We start from the raw sequence: 25,944 nt of genomic DNA on the forward strand, positions 1-25,944 counted from the left end.
TCCCCGTCGGTGGCGGAAGGCAAGTCCTTCCGCCTGTTGGTGTGAACAGTGGTTACCACGGACGCCAGCCTGTCGGGCTGGGGTGGAGTCCTGGGCAACCTGTCTGCCCAGGGCACTTGGTCGGAGGAGGAATCCTCCCTCCCGATAAATGTGCTGGAACTACGAGCGATAAAACTCTGTCTCTTCCAGTGGTTGGACCGTCTCCAGGGCCTGCCTGTTCGCGTACAGACGGACAATGATACCGCGGTGGCTTACATCAACCACCAGGGGGGCACCAGGAGTACTCAAGCGGCCCGGGAGGTGACCGATATTCTGTCTTGGGCCGAGACTCATGTCCCGGCGATCTCGGCAGTTCACATTCCGGGTGTGGAAAATTGGCAGGCCGACTATCTGAGCCGCCAGACCCTGGACCAGGGGGAATGGTCCCTACGCCCGGAGGTCTTTCAAATGCTGTGTGCGAGGTGGGGATCCCCAGACGTGGATCTGTTCGCATCCCGGCTAAATCGAAAGGTGGGAAGGTTCGTGGCAAGAACGTGCGATCCGTTGGCGGGCGCCTCGGATGCGTTGGTGGCCCCTTGGCATCAGTATCGTCTGATGTACGCCTTTCCTCCGATTCAGTTACTATCCAGGTTCCTCCGCAGATTGGTCTCGGAACCACACATGGTGATTCTGGTGGCGCCGGACTGGCCTCGCCGGTCCTGGTACGCCGACGTTGTTCACCTGGCAGTGGCGCCTCCGTGGCGTCTGCCTCTGCGGGAAGATCTCCTGTCTCAAGGTCCGATCTTCCATCCGGCTTCACAGTCGCTGGCTTTAACGGCCTGGCTGTTGAGACCCAGGTCTTGAAGGACAAGGGTCTATCCCCTCAGGTCATCCCTACCCTGATCAAGGCTAGGAAATCCTCCTCTGGTAAGATCTATTACCGTACCTGGAAAGCCTATTTCACCTGGTGTGAGTCCAGGGGGTTCTCCCCTCGTTCTTACTCGGTGTCGAGAATTTTGGCTTTCCTCCAGTCTGGAGTGGATCAGCGCCTGGCACTGGCCACGATAAAGGGCCAGGTGTCTGCACTGGCTGTTCTTTTCCAACGCCCTGTGGCGTCTCATTCCTTGGTGCGCACCTTCATTCAAGGTGTGCGACATCTGGCTCCTCCCAGGAAGGAGCCTTTACCTCCATGGGACTAGAACTTGGTTCTGTCCGTGTTACAGCGTGCTCCCTTTGAAAACATCAGGGAGATATCGTTGCCTCTGCTGTTGAAAAAGGTTGCTTTTCTAGTGGCGATCACTTCGGCTCGCAGGGTGTCGGAGCTGGCGGCGTTGTCTTGCCGCTCCCCTTACTTGATCATTCACAAGGATAAGGTGGTTTTGAGACCATCCTTCCTTCCCAAGGTGATCTCTGAATTTCACCTTAATGAGGACATTGTCCTGCCTTCGCTTTGTACGAAGCCAAAACATCCAAAGGAGATTGCGTTGCATTCCTTGGACGTTGTCAGGGCGATCAGGATTTACCTGTCGTCTACGGAATCCTTTCGAAAGACGGATTCCCTCTTTGTCCTTCCTGAGGGATCTCGGAAGGGCATGGCTGCGTCCGCAGCAACTATTGCCAAATGGATCAGACAGACCATTGAGCAGGCTTACGCCTTGAAGGAACGGGTTCCGCCCTTCCCTGTTAAGGCGCACTCTACCAGGTCTTTGAGTGCATCCTGGGCCTATTGGCATCGGGCCTCGGTGGCCCAGGTGTGCAAGGCGGCGACTTGGTCGTCGGTGCACACTTTTTCCAAGTTCTACAAAGTAGACGTTCTGGCATCAGCTGATGCTTCTTTTGGCCGCAAAGTTCTCAGTGCGGCAGTGCCATGATGGACCCTTGAATTTTTCTCTTGGTCCCTGGCTGTTGGCATTTGCTTTCCTGGGCTGTTGCTCCTGTTGCCCATTGTTGTTTTCTGTTGCCCAGTTGGTTCTCTTACGGTGCATGTAAGATTCCTTTCTCTGATGTGGGTACTGCGTTGCCTTTTCTACGGTTGCGTCTCCCACCCCTCATGTCTATACTGCTTTGGGGCATCCCAACAGTGAGGACTTAGAGGAGGCGGTGACTGTCGGAGGACGTAAGAGAAAATGGAATTTTTGTAAAATCTTACCTGTAAAATTCCTTTCTCCGACAGTCCTCCGACAGTCGCCGCCCCCGCCCCTCTTTTGGGGTTCTTGTGGGTTCTTGTTACCTACTGCTATGCTACCAAACTGAGTTGGGAGTGGTGATGCAGGGGGGGGTATTGACCGGATGGGACAGCCCCCATGGGTGTGTATATGCTAATGCCTTTTGTCTTTGGACTAAGTCTCTATGCCTAGCTATTCCTACGGATAGGAAGACAATACCCAACAGTGAGGACTTGGAGGAGGCGGCGACAATGATTTAAAATCTACTTACTCCTGCCCTTAAAGTCCCAAACCTGACCTGAGGCACCAAAATCACAAACCTGTGGTGCCTTTGTAACCTCACTTAGCTTCGTGGGCATTAATATTTGGTGATTGGGCGCGGATTGCTCCTGTTTTCAGGAGAAGCTTCTGTTTAACCCTTTGCGGTGCAGGTCCTGATGTTTCCCCGTTTCCCTGTCTGCTCTTTACATTCTTACTGTGCAATCCTATTGTTTGGCCATATGTCTAACATGGATTCCCCAAGTTTGTCTGCGACCCCTGATGTATCTTTGGGGCCAGCTTCTGAGGCTCATGATGTGACTCTTTATTGTCTGTGATGGCAAGAAATGTCCAGAAAAATGGACAAGTTATTGCGGCAGCATTTACTAAGAAACGCCCTCGCCTGTCTCATCTCAGATTCTGAGGCCAGATACGGTCGTCGGCGACGCAGACCCCCTTTTTGAGGATGCGTCCCGCATTCAGACTTTTGTGACGCGGAAGAGGATGTTTCCACATCTGCCTTGGCACAGGAAAAGGCGCTGGTCGATGCCTTGATATCCTCAGTGAGGGACACCCTAAAAATCACAGATGTGATTTATAAATCACAAGGAGCCTTGATATGCTTTGGATCCCTCAGGGCAAAGAAATCTGCCAAGGTTTTCCCTTGTCCCGAAGTCTTGTCTACATTAGTGGAGGAACAGTGGCGGGGACCTAATCCCACGCTTGCAATTCTCAAACGTTTGGCTAGACGCTACCCGTTTGAGGAAAAGATTTTACACAAATGGACGGTCCCCCCTCAGGTGGACCCCCAGATGTGCGGTATTTACAAGGCCTCGGTTTTACCGGTGGCAAAATCCTCATCTCTCCCTGATCCTCCCTGACAGACATATTGAGGTCTTATCTTGACACCTGTATACGGTAGTGGGATCTATTCTCAGGCCTGCCCTGACAACCATTCTAATCTCTCAGACTATGTTTGAATGGGTAAAGGCTCTGAATGGGTAAAGGCTCTGAGAGAGGCACTGACGGTAACCCCGTTACCCTCATCTGCCCTGGAACTCGCTGACCAATTATCGCAGACTCTGCAATTTGTATGTGATGCTAACCTGGACGTTCTTCCGCTCACAGCCAGAGCATCAGTGGTAAGTGTGCTCATCAGACGTGCGATCTGGCAAAAGTCCTGGTCGGCCGACCAGGCTTTTAAGAAGCTTTTGGAAGATCTACCCTTTCAGGGTGATCGCCTTTTTGGTTCCACCGATGACTCGATCAAGACAGTCACTGGGGGAAAGAGCACACTCCTTCCTCACTCGACTAAGGGTAAGTCTCCCTTGCGTAAACGAGGTCCTTCCTTTTCAGCCCAGAAGCGTCTTTTTCGTGATGTAGAAAACCAAACAGACTTCGGGCAGAAAAGGATCCGGGAAAAGGTGGGCTGGTAAGCAGAAATCCTCTGCCCCTAGCACCTTCAAGCAGACCCCTTCTGCCTAAAGGGGTGCCCCCACCCACTTCAGGGGTGGGGCCACGTCTCAGTTTCTTCCCGGATCCTTGGACCTCACTGTTGCACGACAGGTGGTTCCACGAGGTAATTCGGTCTGGGTACAAGATAGTTTGGTTCCTATCCGCCAGATTTTTTTTCCCTCCAATCTTCAGCTGTCCCCAGACTGCCTTGCAGGGCTGCAGGAAGCGATTCGGGATATGCTGTCACAAGGCGGGATTGTACCAGTTCCTCGTCAGGAACGCTTTAAAGGGTTCTATTCTAACCTGTTTACCGTTCCACGGAAGGAGGGCAAATTCCGTCCAATCTTGGACCTCAAAACTCTGAACCACTTTGTGCGCGTCCAGAAATTTTGCATGGAGTCCCTGCGGTCAGTGGTGGCGTTCTTGCATCAGGGGGACCTGCTGGCCTTGAGTGATATCAAGGTAGCCTATCTCCATGTCCCTTTTTGCCAGGGTCATCAATGATTCCTCCGCTTTGCAGTGGGCAAGGACCATTTTCAATTTGCGGCGTTACCGTTTGGTCTCGCCTCTGCTCCCAGGGTCTTCCCCAAGGTGTTGGCCCGTATTCTGGCTCTGCTACGACAGAGAGGAATAACGATTCTGGGGTGCCTGGAAGATCATCCTCTCCGAGCGGACCCTTCTGTGACATTGGAAGGGGATTTGGAGGTGACCATTCACACTCTTAAGCAGTTCGGTTGGAATCTCAACCTTCAGAAATCTGCCCTGGTTCCAACAACCAGACTGGAGTATCTAGGGATGATCCTAGATTCAGCTTCGGCAAAGGTATTTCTACCTCCTGTGAAGTTACAGAAGTTAAGGGAAGCGATTCTGTCGCTGCTGGCTTGCAACTTGGTGTCTCTCAGGTCATCTATGCAGGTGCTGGGCCTGATGGTGTACTCCTTCAAGGCCGTACCATATGCTCAGGCCCACACAAGATTTTTGCAACAGGAGATCCTTGTCAAATGGGACAAGGATCCTCTATTCCTGGACAGTCTGATTTGTTTGAGTCGGAGATCCAAGGACTCCCTGAATTGATGTCTCAGCTCTCCGAATCCTCTCAATGGGAAATCCTTCCTTTCAGTATTCTGATAGGTGGTGACAACAGATGCCTGTCTGACTGATTGGGGGGGGGAGGGAGTGCTGGGCACCCTGAATGTTCAAGGGACCTGGACATTGGAAGAGTCCAAGCTCCCAATCAACGTTCTGGAACTGAGAGCAATCAAGTTGAGCCTGTTCCGCTGGACAGACAATCTCAAGGGGTGTTCTGTCCGATTCCAGTCCAATGTCACGGCCGGGGCATATGTCAATCATCCAGGGGGCACTAGGAGTGCCCTGGCGGCTCTGGAGGTAGCCAAGATCCTGCGCTGGGCAGAGGACTACGTCCCAGCCCTATCCGCCGTGTACATTCCCGGCATAGACAATTGGCAGCTGGACTGCCTGGGTCGTCAAACCCTGGATCAGGGAGAGTGGTCCTTGCATCCACAGGTGTTCCACCAGCTGTGTCTCCGGTGGGGGACACCGGATGTGGACCTGTTCGCCTCCAGACAAAACAGGAAAATTTCAAAGTTTGTGACTCGATCCAGAGATACTCTGGCCGACGCCCTGGTGGCTCCCTTTAGCCAGTATGGGCTAATTTTATGAGTTTCCTCTGCTATACCTTTTATCTCGCCTGCTACACAGGGTAGAATTGGAGGGGATTCTGGTATTTCTGGTGGCTCCCGATTGGCCCCCGGAGATCCTGGTACGCCGACGTGATTCAGTTAAAGGTCGCAGGTCCGTGGACACTTCCTCTGTGGGAAGATCTTCTATCTCGGGGTCCGATCTTCCATCCCGCTTTACAGTTGCTGGCTTGGCTGTTGAGAGCAAGGTGTTAAAGGACAGGGGTCTGTCAGATTCTGTGATCCCTACCTTACTCAAAGCTAGGAAGTACACTTCTCTGAATATTTATCATTGTACGTGGAAAGCGTACATTACTTGGTGCGAATCGCTGAAGCTGCATCCTAGATCCTTTGCTATCAGCAGGATCCTGACCTTTCTACAGAAAGGGGTTCACCTACGTTTGGCGTTGGGCACTCTTAAGTGTCAGATCTCGGCCTTGGCTGTGTATTTCAAACGCCCTTTGGCTACGCACTCTTTGATTCATACCTTCCTTCAGGGGGTTCGCTATTTGGCTCCCCCCAGGAGGTCTCCGTTACCTCCTTGGGACCTTAATTTGGTTTTATCGGTTCTTCAGAAATCTCCTTTTGAGAACATAAGACACATTTCCTTGCTCACCTTGTCACAGAAAGTTGCCTTTTCTGTGGCTATCACCTCTGCGCGCAGGGTTTCTGAACTAGCGGCGCTATCTTGCTGCTCTCCTTATATGGTAATACACAGGGATAAGGTAGTGTTACAGCCTAATCCGTTTTTTCTTCCTAAGGTTGTTTCAGACTTCCATCTGAACGTAGACATAGTGCTTCCGTCACTCTAGCCGAAACCTTCACATCCTAAGGAAGTTGCCTTGCATTGCTTGGATGTGGTTTGGGCGATACGGGTGTATCTGGAGACTGAGTCCTTTCGTAAGTCGGACTCTGTTTGTGAATACGGATGGACCCTGTAAGGGTCAGGCTGCGTCTGCGGCAACCATCTCTCGATGGATCAGACAGACGGTGGTGAAGGCGTATTTTCTTAAGGGCAAGGTTCCTCCTTTTACCTTTCACGGCTCACTCTACACGGGCGCTGAGTGCCTCTTGGGCTTTCTGCCATCAGGCGTCAGTGATGCAGGTTTGCAAGGCGGCCACTTGGTCGTCTGTACATACGTTCACCAAGTTTTACACAGTGGATGTGTTGGCATCCTCGGGTACGTCTTTTGGCTGCAAGGTTTTGCAGGCCGCCATTTAAGGAGCAATCTACTCTTCCTTCTTCTTAATGGTTTTGCTATAATTGAGCCCCAGTTGTTGGTTGTTGAGCTCCATGTTATATAGTTGGCTATGTTAGCCACCCCTCAGTGGTTACTGCTTTTGGACGTCCCATCCGTCTATGATTTAAAGCAGCAGCTACGTCCATCGGTGGATGAAAGAGAAAATGGGATTTTTTAATTACCGTAAAATCCATTTCTCTGAGTCCACCGACGGACGTAGCTCCCACCCCTCTTTTCTCTGAAGTGTTGGGTTTTGACTATTTTTCACTGCTTGCAACTAAACTGAAGATGCAACGGTGAGGCCAAGGGTAATAACCAGGGATCCCAAGTCTCTAGACAATCTGATCCTGTTGAGCCAGGATACGAGAGGGTCCCTGATATGGTGGCTTCGCTCTCCGGCGCTTCCACAGGGCAAATCCTTCCTTCCCCTGTTCTGGACGGTGGTCTCCACGGTTGCCAGCCTGTCCGGGTGGGGAGGCGTTTTGGGCACAGATGTGCTTAAGGGTTCTAGACTCTAGAGGAGTCAAGACTACTGATCAATATACTGGAACTTTGGGTGATAAGATTTGTCTGGCTCATTGGACAAATCTCCTTTAGGGGTGCCCGGTAAGGATTCAATGGGACAGTGCCACGGCCGTGGCATTTGTCAATCACCAAGGGGACACAAGAAGTGTCCTGGAGGCTCGGGTGGTAGCCGGCATTCTAAGGTTCAGCTGTGTCTCTGGACCAATCTACCATCCTGCTTTACATTTGCTGGCTTTAATGGGTTGGCTATTTAAAGCCAGGTGTTGAAGAACAGGGGGTTGTCTGATTCGGTGATTCCTGTGCTGTTAAAGGCTAGAAAATCTATCTCTAGGAAGGTTTACAATCGCGCCTGGAAGACGTACATTGTGTGGCGTGAGTCTCTTGGGGGTCATCCCCGTTCCCTTTCGGTGACTCGAATTTTGGCATTCCACCAATGAGGTGGTGAGCAGCGCCTGGCCTTGGGTACCGTCAAGGGCCAGGTTTTTTACCTTTGCGGTCGACTTTTAGCGTCCTTCAGGTACGCATTCTTTGGTTTGCACCTTTATTCAGGGGGTTCGCCACTTTGCTCCCCCAATATGGTCCCTGTTGACTCCGTGGGATCTCAATATGGTGCTGTTGGTTCTCCAGTAACCGCCTTTCAAAACTATTCGCAAGCTTCCTCTGCTTACATTGTCCCCGAAGGTAGCCTTCTTGTTGGCTATTACTTCTGCACGTATGGTGTTGGAGCTGGCAGCGTTGTCTTGTTCAGCTTACCTGGTTGCTCACAGAGATAAAGTGGTTCTTCGCCGTTGTCAGTCTTTCCTTACTAAGGTTGTTTCTGGTTTCCATCTGAATGAAGACATTGTGTTGCCTTCCCTGTGTCCTAAGACTAAACATCCTAGGGGGATTGCCTTGCACTGTCCGGATGTGGGTCGTTAGGGTGTACCTTACGGCAACCGAGTAGTTTAGGAAATCAGTCTTACTGTTTGTCCTTACAGATGGACCTCGCAAAGCGTTGGTCGCATCTTCCCCAACCATTTCCATTCCTAATGGACAAGACAGACGGTGGTGCAGGCTTATTCCATCAAGGGTCAGGTTGCTCCGTTCCCTGTTAAGGTGCTTTCTACACGGCCGCTTAGTACCTCTTGGGCTTTCCGCCATCAGGTGTCAGTGATACAGGATTGCAAGGCAGCCACCTAGTCGTCAGTGCACACTTTCACGAAATTCTATAAAGTGGATGTACTGGCATCTGCTGATTCTGCTTTTGGCGACAAGGTTTTGCAGGCTGCTCTTTGTCTTTCTTTATGGTCTTCTTTGAGGGTGTATTGTTTTCAGGTGAGCTACAGTTGTTCCTGGTTGAGCTCCATGTTACCTGGTTGGCTAGGTATAGCCTTTTGAGAATTTTTTCTGCTGTGTATAGCCTTTTGAGAATTTTTTCTGCTGTGTTTTTCCCCACCCCTCATGTTTAACACTGCTTTGGGACGTCCCAATGGTTAAGAAGATTCTGGAGCTGTGTCAGTCAATGAACGAAAGAGAAAATTGGATTTTTGTCTTACCATAAAATCCCTTTCTCTGATGTTCATTGACGGACACAGCCCCCACCTCTATATTGAATTGGGTTATTTTTCTTCTGACTCTGCTTGCAACAAAACTGAATGCCTATAGCAGAGTTTGGGAGTATATCCCCTGGGACTGCCCCATAGGCGTGGTAAAGCTTTTTCCTGCCTAGTGTCTTACTCCTGTAGGGGGCAGCATAAGTCAATGGTTAGATTCTGGAGCCGTGTCAGTCAGTGAACATCAGAGAAAATGTATTTTTTTGCGTAGAATCCCCAAACATTATATATATATATATATATATATGTATATATATATATATATATATATATATATATATATATATATATATATATATATATATAAATAATTTTTTTAGCAGAGACCCCTAGAGAATGAAATGACGATTGTTGCTTTATTTTATGTCACACATTTGCGCAGCGGTTTTTCTAATATACAATTTTTTGAGGAAAAAATACACTTTAATGAATTTTAATGCAAAAAAACACAATATATAACTCAGTTTTTAATCGTTAGTTGAAGCCCTACTGAGAACTGACAGCAATTCTTTAAAGAGTTGTAGCTGCCATAGGGATAGATTCTTAAAGTGGTGGTCGTAAGAGCTACCTCAATTTGCCATGTGTGACAGTTGTTACCGAAACAAGAAAACGCTTGCCTGAATAAGGAGCAGGTAGTTCTTTAGGGAGTTACCGCCTTTTGATTTCCCCTGATTGTGTGGACGTGGTCCACCTATGTCAAAAGTTGCAATATCATTTGCAAATAACTTCAACTACCTTTCTTCTTAGATCTGCTGATTGTTTTAGCCTGAATTTTTTTTCTTCAAATTCATTTTTCATTGCCGAGATTTGTGAAAGGTCTACTATGATTTATATTATGCAATGTTTTATTCCATGTTTATACCCATGTTATCACAGTAAACTGATTTGTGTTTTCCCGTTTTCAGGCAACTCTGCAGTTTTGTGTGGTTAAACCTCTGATGGCGATCATCACGGTCATACTTCAAGCTTTTGGCAAATATCGGGATGGTGATTTTAAGTGAGTCATAAGTGTATAATACTAGACCTGCCTAATTTGAGAGATTAAAGTGGAGTTCCACCCAAAAGTAGAATTTCCGCTTATCTGTTTGCTCCCCCCCACTGGTGCCACATTTGGGGGGGAAAGGGGCGGCAGGTACCTGTTTTGACAGGTACCGGTCCCTACTTCCAGTGGACTCTGCCGCGGCGAAGTGCGTCACAAGCCTGGCCCCCACCTCCTTCGCCCGCCGCCGCACTATTCAAAATGCGCAGCGCACTTCACACATGCACAGTAGATAGAAAATTGGGGGAGGTTTGGGACTTTAAATGAGACGCACGGTGGGATATGCCGTGCGTCTCCATCCCGATTCATTGTACATGAAAAGGTTTGGGACTTTGAGAGAGAGACACGACACGGCTTACAAGAAAAATATCAAATTTATTGATGAGTACATACATTGTAGAAAACCATACATAAAAGATCATACATGAAAATGGTTGTGGCATAGGGTAATACATTATCACAGATCCAGTGTTCATGGCAACCAAATAACAAATTTCCAAGAAATAAAAATTATAATAAATATCGCAACATCAAGGAGTACAATTTATCACAGTAGTAGAGATATATATATATATATATATATATATATATATATATATAATATAAAAACGTAACATCGTAGACTCTACACGTTTCGTGGACTGAATATGCCACTTCATAAGGAGTTGATGTTAGATCTAAAAAATATATATGTATATGTCAGGAAAGGGCAAATGGTGATGGATGAAGACTGGGGAAAAGGGGGGAGGGGAAGAGAGGCAGTAGCCTCAAATACCCAACACTTACACTGTAATGAGATGGTAACTGGTACTGGAAATGAGGCAAGGCCCCGGATGTCTCCCACGGGAGCTGAGGGCACACACAGCATGTGAACCAGGCTGAACACCCCACACAGATGAGGAGTGTGGGCTGGGATAAATGGAGTAGAAATGGTACATGTAGCAGCAGGAGAAAAATATCTATAAGAAAATATAAGGATAAATAGAGTGTGTGTAGTTATTATATACAAAGTATATTTGAAATATATATGGTTAGACTACCATAGTGCTGCTAACATGGTGAAAGGGAGATTGGTGGGACACAGTGGTGTATGTGACCCCAAATGAAGTTTGAGAGGTAAAATGAGGAGTGTAGAGAGTATAAAGACTGGTAACCCAAACAGATAACAGTGAGGCCAATAGATACGAATGGGGGGGGGGCCTGGAAGATGAGACAAGCCCAAAGAAAAAGGTGTGGATGAATACAAAGACCGAAAACCAATATCCAAAGTGAAATACAGAAAGAGGGAGAAAGGCAAGTACCTGGAGTGAAACCCAGACTCCAAACATAAGCGTCCCGTGTCCGCCGAGAGTAGTACTGCATTGTGGTCCCAGCGTCATGCCAGTGTATGCAGGGGGTTGCCGTAGGGCCAGCAGCCACCATGGGCATGCCGTCTCATAGGCAGCCTAAATACACTGCGGTGAACAGGCCGTCGGCGCAGTGACGCCAAAAAATGACGTCACACACCGGGCATGGTGCCAATGCATGGAGGAACCACCCACCCGATCCACCGCGCTGGAGGATCATCTTGGGAGCTGCGCTGCATGGCGGGCGCCCTCCCTTTCTCCCTCCGGCGCGGTGGATCGGGTGGGCGGTTCCACCATGCATCGGCGCCAGCGCGTGACGTCATTTTTTGCCGTCACTGCGCCGACGGCCTGTTTTCCACCTTTTTCTGTCCCTGTTGCCTAGCGTAAGGATTAGGGTAGGTTTCCCTGCTGGGACCTAGTGTCTCCAGTTTCTTTATCTTATTTTTGATTAACCTCCTAGGCGGTAATCCCGAGCGTGACTCTGGGTTGATTTTTCATATCAGGATCGGTAACCCCGAGTCACGCTCGGGGTGGATTGCAGAGAGCGCAGCGGTGTTCTCTTACCTTATCCTGGCGATCCAGCGATGATCTCTCATTGCTGAGATCGCCAGCCGAGATCCCCGCCGCTCCTCCGTCCCTCCGTCGGTCTGATCACTTCCTAGTTCCGTTCCCTGCAGCAGCAATGCTGCATGGGAGCGGAACTGGGGAGGGAAATTAAAAAAAAAAAAAAAAAAACGTTGCATAAAACACATTTTATATTTTATTTATATATATATATATATATATATATATATGTATGTATGTGTGTGTGTGTGTGTGTGTGTATGTATATATATATATATATATATATATATATATATATATATATATATATATATATATATATATATATATATATATATATACCGGTGTGTGTGTGTGTGTATGTATATGTATATGTGTATATATATATATATATATATATATATATATATATACACACATATATCTATATATAATATATAATGCATGAATTATAATCTAATCAATAATATAATTTTATTATATATATTATATATTAAATAATAAAATAATATTATTGATTTGATTATAATTCACGTGTTTGTGTTTCAAATTTATCACATCTGGGATGTCTACTAGAGTCTTGTTTTGGTCAGGTTTAAGTCAGTAATTACTAAGAATTGTAGGCCTATAATACACAACGCCAAATTTCCATGAAAACAATTGTACCGCTTTTGGTATGTAATTCCTGACATAATCATACCGCCAGGGAGGTTAAGAAGTGTTTTTTTCTTTGACAATAGCTTTTTTATTTCACTCACTATTGCTAGTTAGTCAGGGAATTCCTGGAGGACTACAAGCGACAGCAGAGCTAGGCTTCGCACTGGATAATATAGATCCTTATGGAGTCCCGGCCTGCCACCGAGCGTCGCAGGTCACTGGTGCGCCCTGGCCTCGCAACGACAGTGCCCCTTTTGGGATGGGGACGAGCCTGCAGAGTTTTCTGCGCCAGGATGTCTCAACTCTGGAACGCCCGTAAGTTGCTAGCATCCTTCCTGGCTGACAGCTCCCCCACTATTCTGTATCAGAAACAGAAAAGTTAGCTGGAACTGGTGAGCGTTACTACCCCTGGTAGTTATCTGTGGGGGTGTTCTGTGGGCCCACTCTTGGGGGGGCCCACTCTTGGGGGGTGGCAGTACATGGTGGCTTCTGTGGTATCCCCCTCCTGGGGGATATTCCTCCCTGCCCCTGCTGGGGGCCCTCTGCGGTAGATACTGCCATGACTGGGGGGTGTGGGGAGCTTCCTACATCCCGGGGGTTCTCTCTGGGGTTCCCTGTGGGGGGCCAGTGTGTGTATTTTTTACTGGAATTGGTGCCGCTTGCACAGCCGCCATTTGGGCTGAGGGCAGGCTATTTTGTCTTGTGTGGGCAGCAGCCATTTTACTTCCTCATCTTGACGCCGGTTTGGGCGCCATCTTGGGTGTGGGCAACCGCCTAGTAAGGGCGGCGGCCATCTTGCCAGTGCTTCCTGCTATGTGTTTTCAATCAGGCACCATTTTCTTGTGGCTCCGGGTGGGCATAGGCCTCTAGTGAATGAGGTCACTTCCTCTTTTCTCTCACAAGCAGTAGCTTGTGGCAAGTACTGTGGGACACTGTGGGGGGATTTTAGCTGTTTTCTCAGGCTTTTTCCTGCAAAAACTGTTTTTTCCTCCCAGTCTTCTGACTCAGAGCCTGATTTGGTTGCCACGGACAATGTCCCCCCGGAGGGGTCCCAGTCCTCACTTTCCTATAGGGAGGAGAAAGAGTCTTCCTCAACGGCGGCGCGAGAACGCGCAGCAGTGGATGCACTCATTAGCTCCATTAAGGAGGCTTTACATCTTGACGATGAGCCCTCTCAGTCGAGTAAGCAGGGTGTGTTCAGGTTTCTGCAAAGCCCAGAAGTCGGGGCAGGTTTTCCCCTGCCCCGAAGAGTTTCACGGCATAGTGAACGTCCAATGGTGTTGCACCAAACATATGCTGGTAGTGCCTAAGCGGTTCAACTACCATTATCCCTTTGCGGACCCTGTAGACAAGCCTTGGACAGGGTCACCTAAAGTGGACCACACTGTGTCCAGGTTTAATAAATTCACCTTGATGGCTGTGGAGGACTCCCCGGTGTTCAAGGATCCGGCTGATAGGCGTGTGGAGACGCTTTTCCCACCACATGTGCTTTGTGGAGGGCTCCCTGCTCAAACCTGTGTTTGCATCGGTGATGGTTTGCCAGGCTGTTACGGAATGGTCCAAGGTGCTTCGGCGCAACCTGGTGGCGGAATCGGCCTCTCCGACAGCCCTTGACATGGTGGATCAATTGAGCCAGGCTGTAATGTACCTGTGTGACGCGGCCTTGGACGAGGATCCTTTGGTCGCACGGCTGTCTGCGGTGGGGGGTTGCGATCCGCTGCATTATTTGGCTGAAAAGCTGGTCGGCTGACCACGCTTCCAAAAAGACTGTGTCTGATGTCCCTTATGTGGGTAGTCGTCTTTTTGGGGACACTCTGGATGAGTTTATTAAGGGGCTTACGGGGGGTAAAAGTACCCTTTTGCCCCAAGCTGCTAAAGGAAAAATCCTCCCACGCTAGGCGGGGCCCTTCTTTTAAGGCTCATCGTGGGTCCTTTCGTGCCTTCGGGGCACAGGATAAAATAAAATCCTTCAAGACCTCAGGTGGTCACAAAAAGCCATGGTCGGGTAAGCCCAAGGCGGCCCAGTCCACCTCTTCCTATAGGGATGCCAACACACGTTTTAGTGGTAGGGGGACGTCTGCGTTGTTTTTCCGGAACCCTGGTTGTCACAAATTCAGGACAGGTGGGTTCACAAACTGATTTGTTCAGGGTACAAAATGGAGTTTCGATCTTGCCTCGCAGACAGGTTCTTTCCATCAAATCTCTGTCTGACTCCCGATTGTTTCAGAGATCTCAAGGGGGCGGTGCAAGATCTTCTTGGCCAAGACGTTATCGTGCCGGTCCCTCAGCGGGACAGGTTTCACAGGTTTTATTCCAACCTGTTCAGTGTCCAGAAAAGAGGTGAAGTGCGTCCGATTCTGGTCCTAAAGTCTCTGTACCGCTTTGTGAGGGTACAGAAGTTCCAGATGGAATCCATCAGGTCGGTGGTGGCGTTGTTGAGTCCAGGGGACTTCCTGGCCTCCGGGTCCCAACCATCCATTGATGCACTGACGGCGGCCCTGGAATCCTTTGTGTCCCTAATGGAAGTGGTTTTGGGTGACAGGCTAGCAAAAAGAGCCCCCTGCCTCATCTGTCTCGTCAAAGAGTGGGAGCGACTAAAACGTCCCCTAAGCGATTTGCTATGCGGTACCCCTATGAGGAGTCTCCTCTTAAAAAGTGGACTGTTTCACCGGTGGTGGACCATCCGGTTTCCAGGATGAACAAGGCATCCATAATTCGGGTTGAAGAGTCTCCGGCTTCGAAGGACCCGGCTGACAGGAAGGCAGAGGCTGTGGCCCGAAATATGTACACTCTGGCTGGTTCGGCACTGAGGTCAGTATTCACCATTGCCCTGATGTCGCAAACTCTCCCCGAGTGAGCCAAGCTTTTACGCCATGACCTGGAGGGGGAGCAGCTCCCCGCTGCCTTCACGGAGTTGGCCGACCAGTTGTTTCGGGGGCTGCAGTTTATCTGTGATGCCTCTTTGGATGTGGCTCCCAGACTTCTAAAAAGGCCTTGACTTATCTTCCTTTTCAAGGAGATCGCCTTTTTGGAGCTACCCTGGATGTGACATCAGTAAGGGTCCCTCAGGTGGGAAGAGTTCCTTTCTTACACAGGCTAGTAAGGGCAAGGATTGCAAAAAATGTTGGGACCGGCGCTACCACTTATAAAACGTGCATGTGCAAAATAGAAAAGTGCATATAGTGCTAAAGGTGCACGCAATAAAATATATAAAGTGCTACGTGCTATTTATGGGCTGTGCCTAATGTGCCATACTATAAACATACTGTAAACATCATATGTTTTGCATATATTTATACAAATAAAGTGCCGAGTGCTGTTATTGCCAAAAACCCCGTGTAGTGATTGAGAAATCAAACAAAGTATGGTGTCGGTAGGTGATTCACCGAAAAACACCGCTGCTTACCACACTCTTTTGGCCGATACCCCGACACTTCTTCGGTCACTAAAATAAAGGATAAGCCTCCATTGCTTAGCATATGTTATGTCCAGACAAATAAACGTAGCATCCACTCACAGTTAGGGAGTTCACTATCAGCTCTGAGAGGTGTTCGCCGGACCGCTTCCGCGTTCCACCGGCTCAAACCACCGTTCCCGGAAGTGACGTATTGACGTACGTGAACCACGCCCTACGCGTTTCGTCATACGACGTCATCTGGAGAGTGCCGTCCATCTCTACTCCCGGTCTTTTTATAGGCTGGGATGGCGCCATCTTGGTATACCTACTTTGCGACCGAACACGGCGGCCATCTTGGTATACCTATCCCGTAGCCTAGATAATATTTACTCATCATGTGAACTCCCTTCATGCTGTGTTTGCCGTACTTATAAAACAATAATCTTTATTAAAACGACAAGTACGACTAAACATAAATGACTATTAATAATTAAAATGGAATTAAAGATTTTTTAAAATTGAAATGTGCTAAGAGTGATGTGTCTGGTTTAATCGGTAGTGAGCCGATAACCAGTGGTGCCGTGATGCAAATAAAAATACTCAAAATAATTTTATTATGGTGACATTGTGGTCTAGTGATGTGTATTAATTATACTTAATATAATATAAGCTCGTGGGCCCACGTGTCTACGCAAAATAGTGCTAGACTATAAAGAAGGTGCCCATACATATACCAATCTAATCGGTGAGATAGAAATCGTGCTAAAAAATATTTTTGTTTTTTTAGAAACAAGATTGATTTTTTTAAAAGGCAGTTTCTCAGTAAGTCCATCCGCTGTACTGTAAGTCCATATCTTTGTAAACTTTGTTACTCTGAACAGATATGTAGTAAAAGGTTTTTTAAGGATTTTTAAGGAGTTGTTTAGAAATTAGTCCTCTTTTGTATGAAAATTCGTGAATCACAGCCTCTTGTCTTTTAAAGACACAGTTTTAAGGACATACTGTTGCGTTTATACATTTTTTTTTACCAATTTTTACCTCTTGGAATATTTTATATTTTATTGTATATGGTCCCCCATATAACATTCATTGGGTCCTCTGGATAAACCTGGGTCTATAATGGATTTTTACTACATATCTGTTCAGAGTAACAAAGTTTACAAAGATATGGACTTACAGTACAGCGGATGGACTTACTGAGAAACTGCCTTTTAAAAAATCAATCTTGTTTCTAAAAAAACAAAAATATTTTTTAGCACGATTTCTATCTCACCGATTAGATTGGTATATGTATGGGCACCTTCTTTATAGTCTAGCACTATTTTGCGTAGACACGTGGGCCCACGAGCTTATATTAAGTATAATTAATACACATCACTAGACCACAATGTCACCATAATAAAATTATTTTGAGTATTTTTATTTTTATTTTTATTAGTATCACGGCACCACTGGTTATCGGCTCACTACCGATTAAACCAGACACATCACTCTTAGCACATTTCAATTTTAAAAAATCTTTAATTCCATTTTAATTATTAATAGTCATTTATGTTTATTCGTACTTGTCGTTTTAATAAAGATTATTTATTAAAGGGATGAAGGGAGTTCACATGATGAGTAAACATTATCTAGGCTACGGGATAGGTATACCAAGATGGCCGCCGTGTTCGGTCGCAAAGTAGGTATACCAAGATGGCGCCATCCCAGCCTATATAAAGACCGGGAGTAGAGATGGACGGCACGCTCCAGATGACGTCGTATGACGAAACGCGTAGGGCGTGGTTCACGTACGTCAATACGTCACTTCCGGGAACGGTGGTTTGAGCCGGTGGAACGCGGAAGCGGTCCGGCGAACACCTCTCAGAGCTGATAGTGAACTCCCTAACTGTGAGTGGATGCTACGTTTATTTGTCTGGACATAACATATGCTACGCAATGGAGGCTTATCCTTTATTTTAGTGACCGAAGAAGTGTCGGGGTATCGGCCAAAAGAGTGTGGTAAGCAGCGGTGTTTTTCGGTGAATCACCTACCGACACCATACTTTGTTTGATTTCTCAATCACTACACGGGGTTTTTGGCAATAACAGCACTCGGCACTTTATTTGTATAAATATATGCAAAACATATGATGTTTACAGTATGTTTATAGTATGGCACATTAGGCACAGCCCATAAATAGCACGTAGCACTTTATATATTTTATTGCGTGCACCTTTAGCACTATATGCACTTTTCTATTTTGCACATGCACGTTTTATAAGTGGTAGCGCCGGTCCCAACATTTTTTGCAATCCTTTCTATTTTACTACCTCAGAGGTAGGTTGGAGGCAGCTTACACCACCTTTTTAAACCTTTTTTAAGCCTGATTCAGTACACGGAAAAACTCCATAGCGCTGGTATACATTCCTTTTTTCAGTAAGAGCAAGGACCCTCATCGTAGACGTGGGCCATCCTTCTCGGCTCATATGAAGTTTTTTTCGCCCCAGACAAGGGATCAAAGCCTTTTAGGGCAGCCTCTGGTGGAGCCAAGCGAACTTGGTCTGGCAAGTCGAGAGCAGGCTTCTCCAGACCCGCGGGCAAGGCTCCTTCAGCATATAGGTGCGCCCTCACCCATATCTGGAGTGGGGGGATATCTTCGCTGGTTTCCGGACCCGTGGACTTCTCCTGGTACAAGACAAGTGAGTCCACAAAGTCATATGGTCTGGCTACAAGATCAAGTTTTGTTATTACCCTTTGGAAATGTTCTTTCCTTCCAACTTGTGCCTTTCCCTGGACTGCTCTGGGTCTTTTTGGGGCAATACAAGACCTGTTACTTCAGGGGGTGATTGTCCTAGTTCCGACATTGGAACGTTTTCAGGGGTTTTACTCAAACCTGTTTACAGTTCCCAGGAAGGAAGGCAAAGTGCGTCTAATCCTGGACCTCAAGGCGCAGAAGTTCAGAATGGAGTTCATTCGCAAAGTAGTGGCATCACTGCATCAAGGGGCTTTTGACATCAAGGACGCTTACCTTCACATTCCAATGTGTCGGTCACCAGCGATTTCTCCGCTGTGCCGTGAAAAAGGAGCATTATCGGTTTGTGGAGTTACTCTTTGGTCTTGCCTCCGCTCCTCGGGTCTTCACAAAAGTGTTGGCCCCAATGCTAGCATTGTTTGTCAGTGGGGATCATGGTACTGGGCTACTGGGAGGACCTCCTTCTGCGAGAGTCTCCTACTGCTCTGTGAAAAACCTGGAGATCACCATACAAACTTTGGCTGGATTCTGAATTTTTAGAAGTCTGCTCTGGTTCCGTCCATGAAGCTGGACTTATCTGGGTCTGACTCTGGACTCGGCCTTAGCAAGAGTGCTCCTTCCTCTAGACAGACTCCAGAACTGCAGGCTGCAGTTAGTCTCCTGCTGTCCAGCAGATGGTCATCCCTCCAGACTTGCATGCGGGTGCTGGGCCTGAGGGTGTCTACCTTCGAGGCGGTTCCGTTTTGTACAGTTCCATACGAGGTCCCTGCAAAGGGAGATTCTGGACAAATAGGACAAGAATCGGCATTCTCTTGACAATCAGATCCGGGTGAGCCGGGGAACGAAAGAGTCCCTGATATGGTGGCTTTATTCTCCTGCGCTTCGGCTGAGCAAATCCTTCCTCCCCTTGTATTGGACAGTGGTTACCACAGATGCCAGCCTGTCCGGGTGGGGACACTGGAAGAGTCCAGACTACCGATTAATGTCCCTGAACTCCAAGCAATAAGACTGTGCCTGGAACATTGGACGGACCGTATTCAGGGATGTCCAGTGCGCATTTAATCGTCACAAGAAGTGTCCTGGCGGCTTTGGAGGTAGCCGCCATGCTAAGGTGGGGAGAACGTTTCGTTCCTGTCCTCTTTCCCGGTCTGGAAAACTGGCAGGTGGAAAAGGGGATTAGTGTGAAACACCAACCAACCTGCGCTAATGAATAAAATTTTGATAAAAAAATTATTTGATTCTTGTGTTAATTTATGATGATGTGTGAAATTTCTTTCAAACTTGTGAGCTGCAACGTAAACGTGGTACACGTGGATATGTTCAAGCAAAAAGGGGTACGGCGCTCAAACAATCTAGTGAATCAAATGTGATGAACAAAAATAGGATTATTTTAAATATAGGAAAGATTCAGCGCTGAATATATAAACCATAAATGGACCAGCAGCTGACACTCAAGGGCAATCTAAACACCTTTTAGCATACATAATAAACAATAGTGCAGCGCAGTCCTATATAAATCACTCAAAAGCTGGAAACCGATATTTCAAATTGATAACTGTGAAAGACCCAACAACATAGTCAAAATGTGAAGGAGAGACAGTCCATAGCTTCAAATGATGCAGGAGGAAAGAGCCCACACGTAATCTAGTGAACATACAATATGGTGTGACTTCAGTGCTCAAAACTTCCCACCACCAAGCATTATCTGCCTCTCACCTCAATGCCAAGACCCTGCAGGGTCAGAACGCTTATGAAATCAGATTCTCGGGGAACACAGCTCCAAACATTTAGTCAGCAGGCAAAGCAAACCAATCTTCACAGCAGAACACAAACCTGCTTTATGCGATAACTCCGGAATACCTCCCACGATATATGAAAAAAACCAAAGGGATCTAGTGCTCTCTGTATATCGCTAGTTTATTATAGCAAAAAGAATTGCACTTACTTTGTATCCGTTGTTACAAAGCATTCGTTTGCAGAGCGTGCAGCGTGCTGTGTTACTTCCTGGTTGCTAGAGATGGCCGTGGATCACATGACCTTCCCCCGTACGCATTACGCCTGGGTGGGCGGGACTTCGTCAGCGGGGATATGGACGTATCATTGATCCTACTCTTTATACTCTAGACTCCGCCCTCGTCTGGCCCTCGGCGTTCACCATCACCATGGGGACAGTTACTTCCTCTAACAGGAAGCAAGCAGGCGGGGACGGAGTGAACAATACCTCCCAGTCAGTCTAAGTCCAGCCTCCGGCATCTGCCATCACTATGTGATGAAGACTTACACTTAACCAGGAAGTTAAAAAAAAAAAGACTGCACAGGGGCGCGATGGTTGCCTATGCATTGAAGATTTAACAAAAAAAATTTTTTTTTGCTAATTCTTTAGAATAATAGGCAGTTCTATATTGCTATCTATGTAGCCTATAGTCAATTCCATACTAATAGTTCTATATTGGTCCTAATACAAAATAATGTTTATTGAATCAATCAACAATTGATTAATTCTTTCTAATGGTCATATATGACCCTAGCCATATCCTCAGCTAAAAGACCAGGTGGCAGCACACTACTCACTCTTAAAGTAATAAATAAAATGGGATACACCAACCAACTGTACATAATCATACATATATTACAAAAAAATCCAATAATTAACTATAAAAATCATGTTATGCATACAAATCTAAAACAAATTTTATTAAATGTAAATATAAAAATCTATATAAAACGTATATAAAATGTTATATTACTAAAATACATTAAAAAAAAAACATAAAAATGACTTGTATCTATCAGAAATAAAACAATTAAGGTCAAAGTCGACATTGAGTCCTAGTGGTGTTAAAACCTTGGCCTCATAAATCCAGAAGGACTCACGGCGGCTAAGTTGACGGATGGAATTGCCGCCCCTCCAGTGATGACTGACTTTTTCAATCCCCCAGAAAAATGTGTTCTCCGAAACGTACATGTAGTGCTCTAGATGTACGTCCGATGTATTGCAACCCACAATCACACTCTAACATTTTTACCACCCCTTGTGTGGTACATGTTATTAGATTCTTAATTTTATAATTTTTTTGTGTGACTGGATGTAAAATCTTTACGCCTTTTAATATTTTTCTTACAATTCTTGCATGTGGCACCCAAACGGGTATCCACCGTTAGTCATCCTTCACATGCTGTTTTACCACTGTGAGCATTTTTCTCAGAAAGAAACACAAAGGAAGCCTCTCATAGTGTAGTATATCAAACTTGGGCCATTTATTTTAAAAAACTGAGGTACACTCACATTTTTGCAGAGTGGCAGCAGCATTGAAATGTCATCATGGTCTGTGGATGTTTCTAACCGGAAAGGTGGCCACCGTCTTCCTCCACTGCCTATGCGTTCGGCATCCACCAATGAGGGTCCACCCAACGCACGTTTCGTCATATGCAATGACGTAGTCAGGGGCGTGGCCTCAAGGTGGGAGGACGCAGCTCTTACACAGGCAAGACAGGGCGGATTGGTCAGCAGAAAAGGCCAGAAATAGAAGCTATGCGCTCCAATGACCGGCAACACCAGTATATAATATTGGCCAGCCGCAATGAATGCCATAAATCCAATTGGTATCAATAATACAAACAACTGGACTAAAGCACCGACCTCCAAAAGAAAATTATAGGACAAAATAACATGTCAAAAATAGTTCTCAAACTTCTCTATATAAGGCATGCGAAGTCCAGGGACAGCGCCATCTTGTGGCCAGATGAAACAACCCACCACAATAACATCCAAAATATTAGCCACTCTGCAACCATACGATATACACTTAAAAAACCTACATCAAAGAAATACATAAATATAATAATCAAAAGTAAATTCCAATTCAAAAAGGGGAGAAAAAATCTCCTATATTAAACACACATAATATTATTAAAAATATTATTCATTCTGCCAAGCTGATTACAATTTCACCAAATACAAATGAGACATATAAAGGATAATGCAAAGGTATGTTATATATAATTAATGAAGGAGGAATACTATTGAATATTTCCATTCAGCACATAACCTCACAAATAAAGGTCCCACTCAATGTTAAGCTTGTATGGGGCGTAGGATTTTATTTGATAAATCCAAGATATTTCCAACCTGGAAACACCCCTGGTGAGATTACTTCCCCGCCAATTTCCCACGTACCTGTCAATCCCCAAAAATAAGGTACCTGCTGGATTCCTATTATGGCACGTGTCATAATGACGAGAAACACTATGCTTAGGAAAGCCTTTAACAATGTTCGTAATATGTTCTTTCAAGCGAACCCTAAGCATCCTAGTAGTGCGGCCCACATATTCCAACCCACATGGGCATCTAATGAGATACACCACGTGTCTGGATGTACAGGTAATGAAAGGTTTAATTTTATGGACCTGTTTGGTGAATCCTGCCTCAAACCTTTCACATTTTTGCTTAGCGCCATGGGCGCTAAATTTGCGCCAAGCATGGCCAATCTATTCATGGCCAGTCGTCGGTACTGTCCCTCGGCCTGAGCTTGTGCTCTGGCGTAGGTACATTGACGACATCCTCCTCCTGTGGGATGGCGATATTCTTTAGAGCAATTTATGGCCACGCTGAACATGAATGATAGGGGTATTGTGCTCACCTTTGAGTGGAGTAAAAAAGAGATCAATTTTTTGGATCTAAACATTAAGATAGTGGACGATCATGTCGTCACCTCCACATATTTCAGAGACTGACAGGAACGGATTTATTGACATGACCAGCTGTCATCATCCATCTTGGCTGAGATCCGTTCCTCTCAGTCAATTTTTAAGGCTTAGGCGCAACTGCACTAGGAGGGAGAACTTCCTTAAAGAGGCTGTCTCCCTTAAACATAAGTTTTTGGAAAGAGGTTATGAAGAAAAAGACCTTGATTCTGCCATTGTACGTGCAGACCAAAAAAACTGAGAGGATTTATTACAACCAAAATCCAGACAAAAGGATGATACCTTTCAGCATGCTTTCTTTTCCTCATATTCCACACAACACTATTCCGTGAAGAAAATTTTGCGGAGACACTGGCATGTGCTGCGGAATGATGGGGTTTTAGGTCCCATCTTACCAGAGGCACCACAGGTAATTTTTAGAGGTGTTCCGCCTCTGAAGTTACAAGTTGCTCCCAATATTATAAATCCCCCGAAAAGGGTTTCCTTTTTCCAAGACAAAGGGGTTTTTTTTCCCCTGTAAATCTTGTGCGGTCTGTAGAGTAAACACAGGCGGTAAGAAAAAATGTGAAAGGTTTGAGGCAGGAGTCACCAAACAGGTCCATACAATGAAACCTTTCATTACCTGTACATCCAGACACGTGGTGTATCTCATTAGATGCCCATGTGGGTTGGAATATGTGGGTCGCACTACTAGGATGCTTAGGGTTCACTTGAAAGAACATATTACAAATATTGTTAAAGGCTTTCCTAAGCATAGTGTTTCTCGTCATTATGACACGTGCCATAATAGGAATCCAGCAGGTACCTTATTCTTAGGGTTCGCTTGAAAGAACATATTACGAATATGGTTAAAGGCTTTCCTAAGCATAGTGTTTCTCGTCATTATGACACGTGCCATAATAGGAATCCAGCAGGTACCTTATTTTTGGGGATGGACAGGTACGTGGGAAATTGGCGGGGGAGTAACCTCACCAGGGGTACTTCCAGGTTGGAAAGCTCCTGGATTTATCAAATAAAATCCTACGCCCCATACGGGTTTAACATTAAGTGGGACCTGAACGCGTTCATTAACAACGCATGATGTACCCTCATATGTTTTTTATTTGTGAGGTTATGTGCTGGATGGAAATATTCAATAGTATTCCTCCTTCATTATATATAACATACCTTTGCATTATCCTTTATATGTCTCATTTGTATTTGGTGAAATTGTAATAAGCTTGGCAGATGCACCAAAATGTTGGATAATATTTTTAATAATATTATATGTGTTTAATATAGGAGATTTTTTCTCCCCTTTTTGAATTGGTATTTAATTTTGATTATTATATTTGTGTATTTCTTTGATGTAGGTTTTTTAAGTGTATATCGTATGGTTGCAGAGTGGCTAATATTTTGGATGTTATTGTGGTGGGTTGTTTCATCTGGCCACAAGATGGCGCTGTCCCTGGACTTCGCATGCCTTATATAGAGTAGTTTGAGAACTATTTTTGACATGTTATTTTGTCCTATAATTTTCTTTTGGAGGCCGGTGCTTTAGTCCAGTTTGTATTATTAATACCAATTGGATTTATGGCATTCATTGCGACTGGCCTATATTATATACTGGTGTTTCCGGTCATTGGAGCGCATAGCTTCTATTTCTGGCCTTTTCTGCTGACCAATCCGCCCCATCTTGCCTGTATAAGAGCTGCATCCTCCCACCTTGAGGCCACGCCCCTGACATTGCGTATGACGAAACATGCGTTGGGTGGACCCTCATTGGTGGATGCCGGATGCATGCACAGTGGAGGAAGACGGCGGCCATCTTTCCGGTTAGAAACATCCACAGCCCATGATGACATTCCAATGCTTCTGCCACTCTGCAAAAATGTGAGTGTACCTCAGTTTTTTACAATAAATGGCCCAAGTTTGATAAACTACACTATGAGAGGCTTCCTTTGTGTTTCTTTCTGAGAAAAATGCTCACAGTGGTAAAACAGCATTTGAAGGATGACTAACGGTGGATACCTGCTTGGATGATGATCGATTCCAACTGACACCATCTGTTGTATACTGCTTGTAAGGTCTTTTAATCTGGTAAGGGTATATATTATACCTCTGTTGGTGGCGGTTCTATCTCACCTCGTTCTTCTTAAGAGTGCTGCTGGATGTCATCCTCAAATTTCACGTGGAGATTAACCGTTATTTATGTGGATTCTATAAGGACATTTCTTTTACACATTTTAATGTGGACTTTTATGTATCATTATTAGGGCTACAAATTCCCTTTATATGTCAATATAACGCCGGTAGCACTTTAATTGTGGGGAAGCACCACTTAGTAGACAATGCCAACTACAGCATAGGTAAAAGAAAAAACAGAGAGGATGCAGAGGAGGACGACGAACCAAAAAGACAGAGACCAAGATAGGCACTGGAATTTACAACCTAAGAGATGTTCCCCTTACGGAAGACGAATTAAAAGTCTTGGACAAAGGGTTGAAATTTGCACCAATTAGAAATTTAAATAAATTCCAAACATATGTCAACATCCAAAAATTTACTAGACAGTTGAGCATCAAAAAATATTTTATGTCTAACCCAATTA

At 45.9% G+C, this 25,944-nt stretch overlaps 1 protein-coding gene across 2 annotated transcripts in view; it reads left to right on the plus strand.

The window, feature by feature from the left end:
• The window catches only part of TMEM184B (transmembrane protein 184B), a 329,919-nt gene that overhangs the window by 204,544 nt on the left and 99,431 nt on the right, over positions 1-25,944 (plus strand). For both annotated transcript variants that reach the window (XM_082265516.1, XM_082265517.1), the window contains exon 7: positions 9,818-9,909. In XM_082265516.1, coding sequence (XP_082121642.1) covers positions 9,818-9,909 — 92 coding nt within the window. The remainder of the gene's footprint in view (positions 1-9,817; positions 9,910-25,944) is intronic.

Source organism: Pelophylax lessonae (assembly GCF_965119305.1).
Source record: "Pelophylax lessonae genome assembly, chromosome: 8".
NCBI lineage: Eukaryota > Metazoa > Chordata > Amphibia > Anura > Ranidae > Pelophylax > Pelophylax lessonae.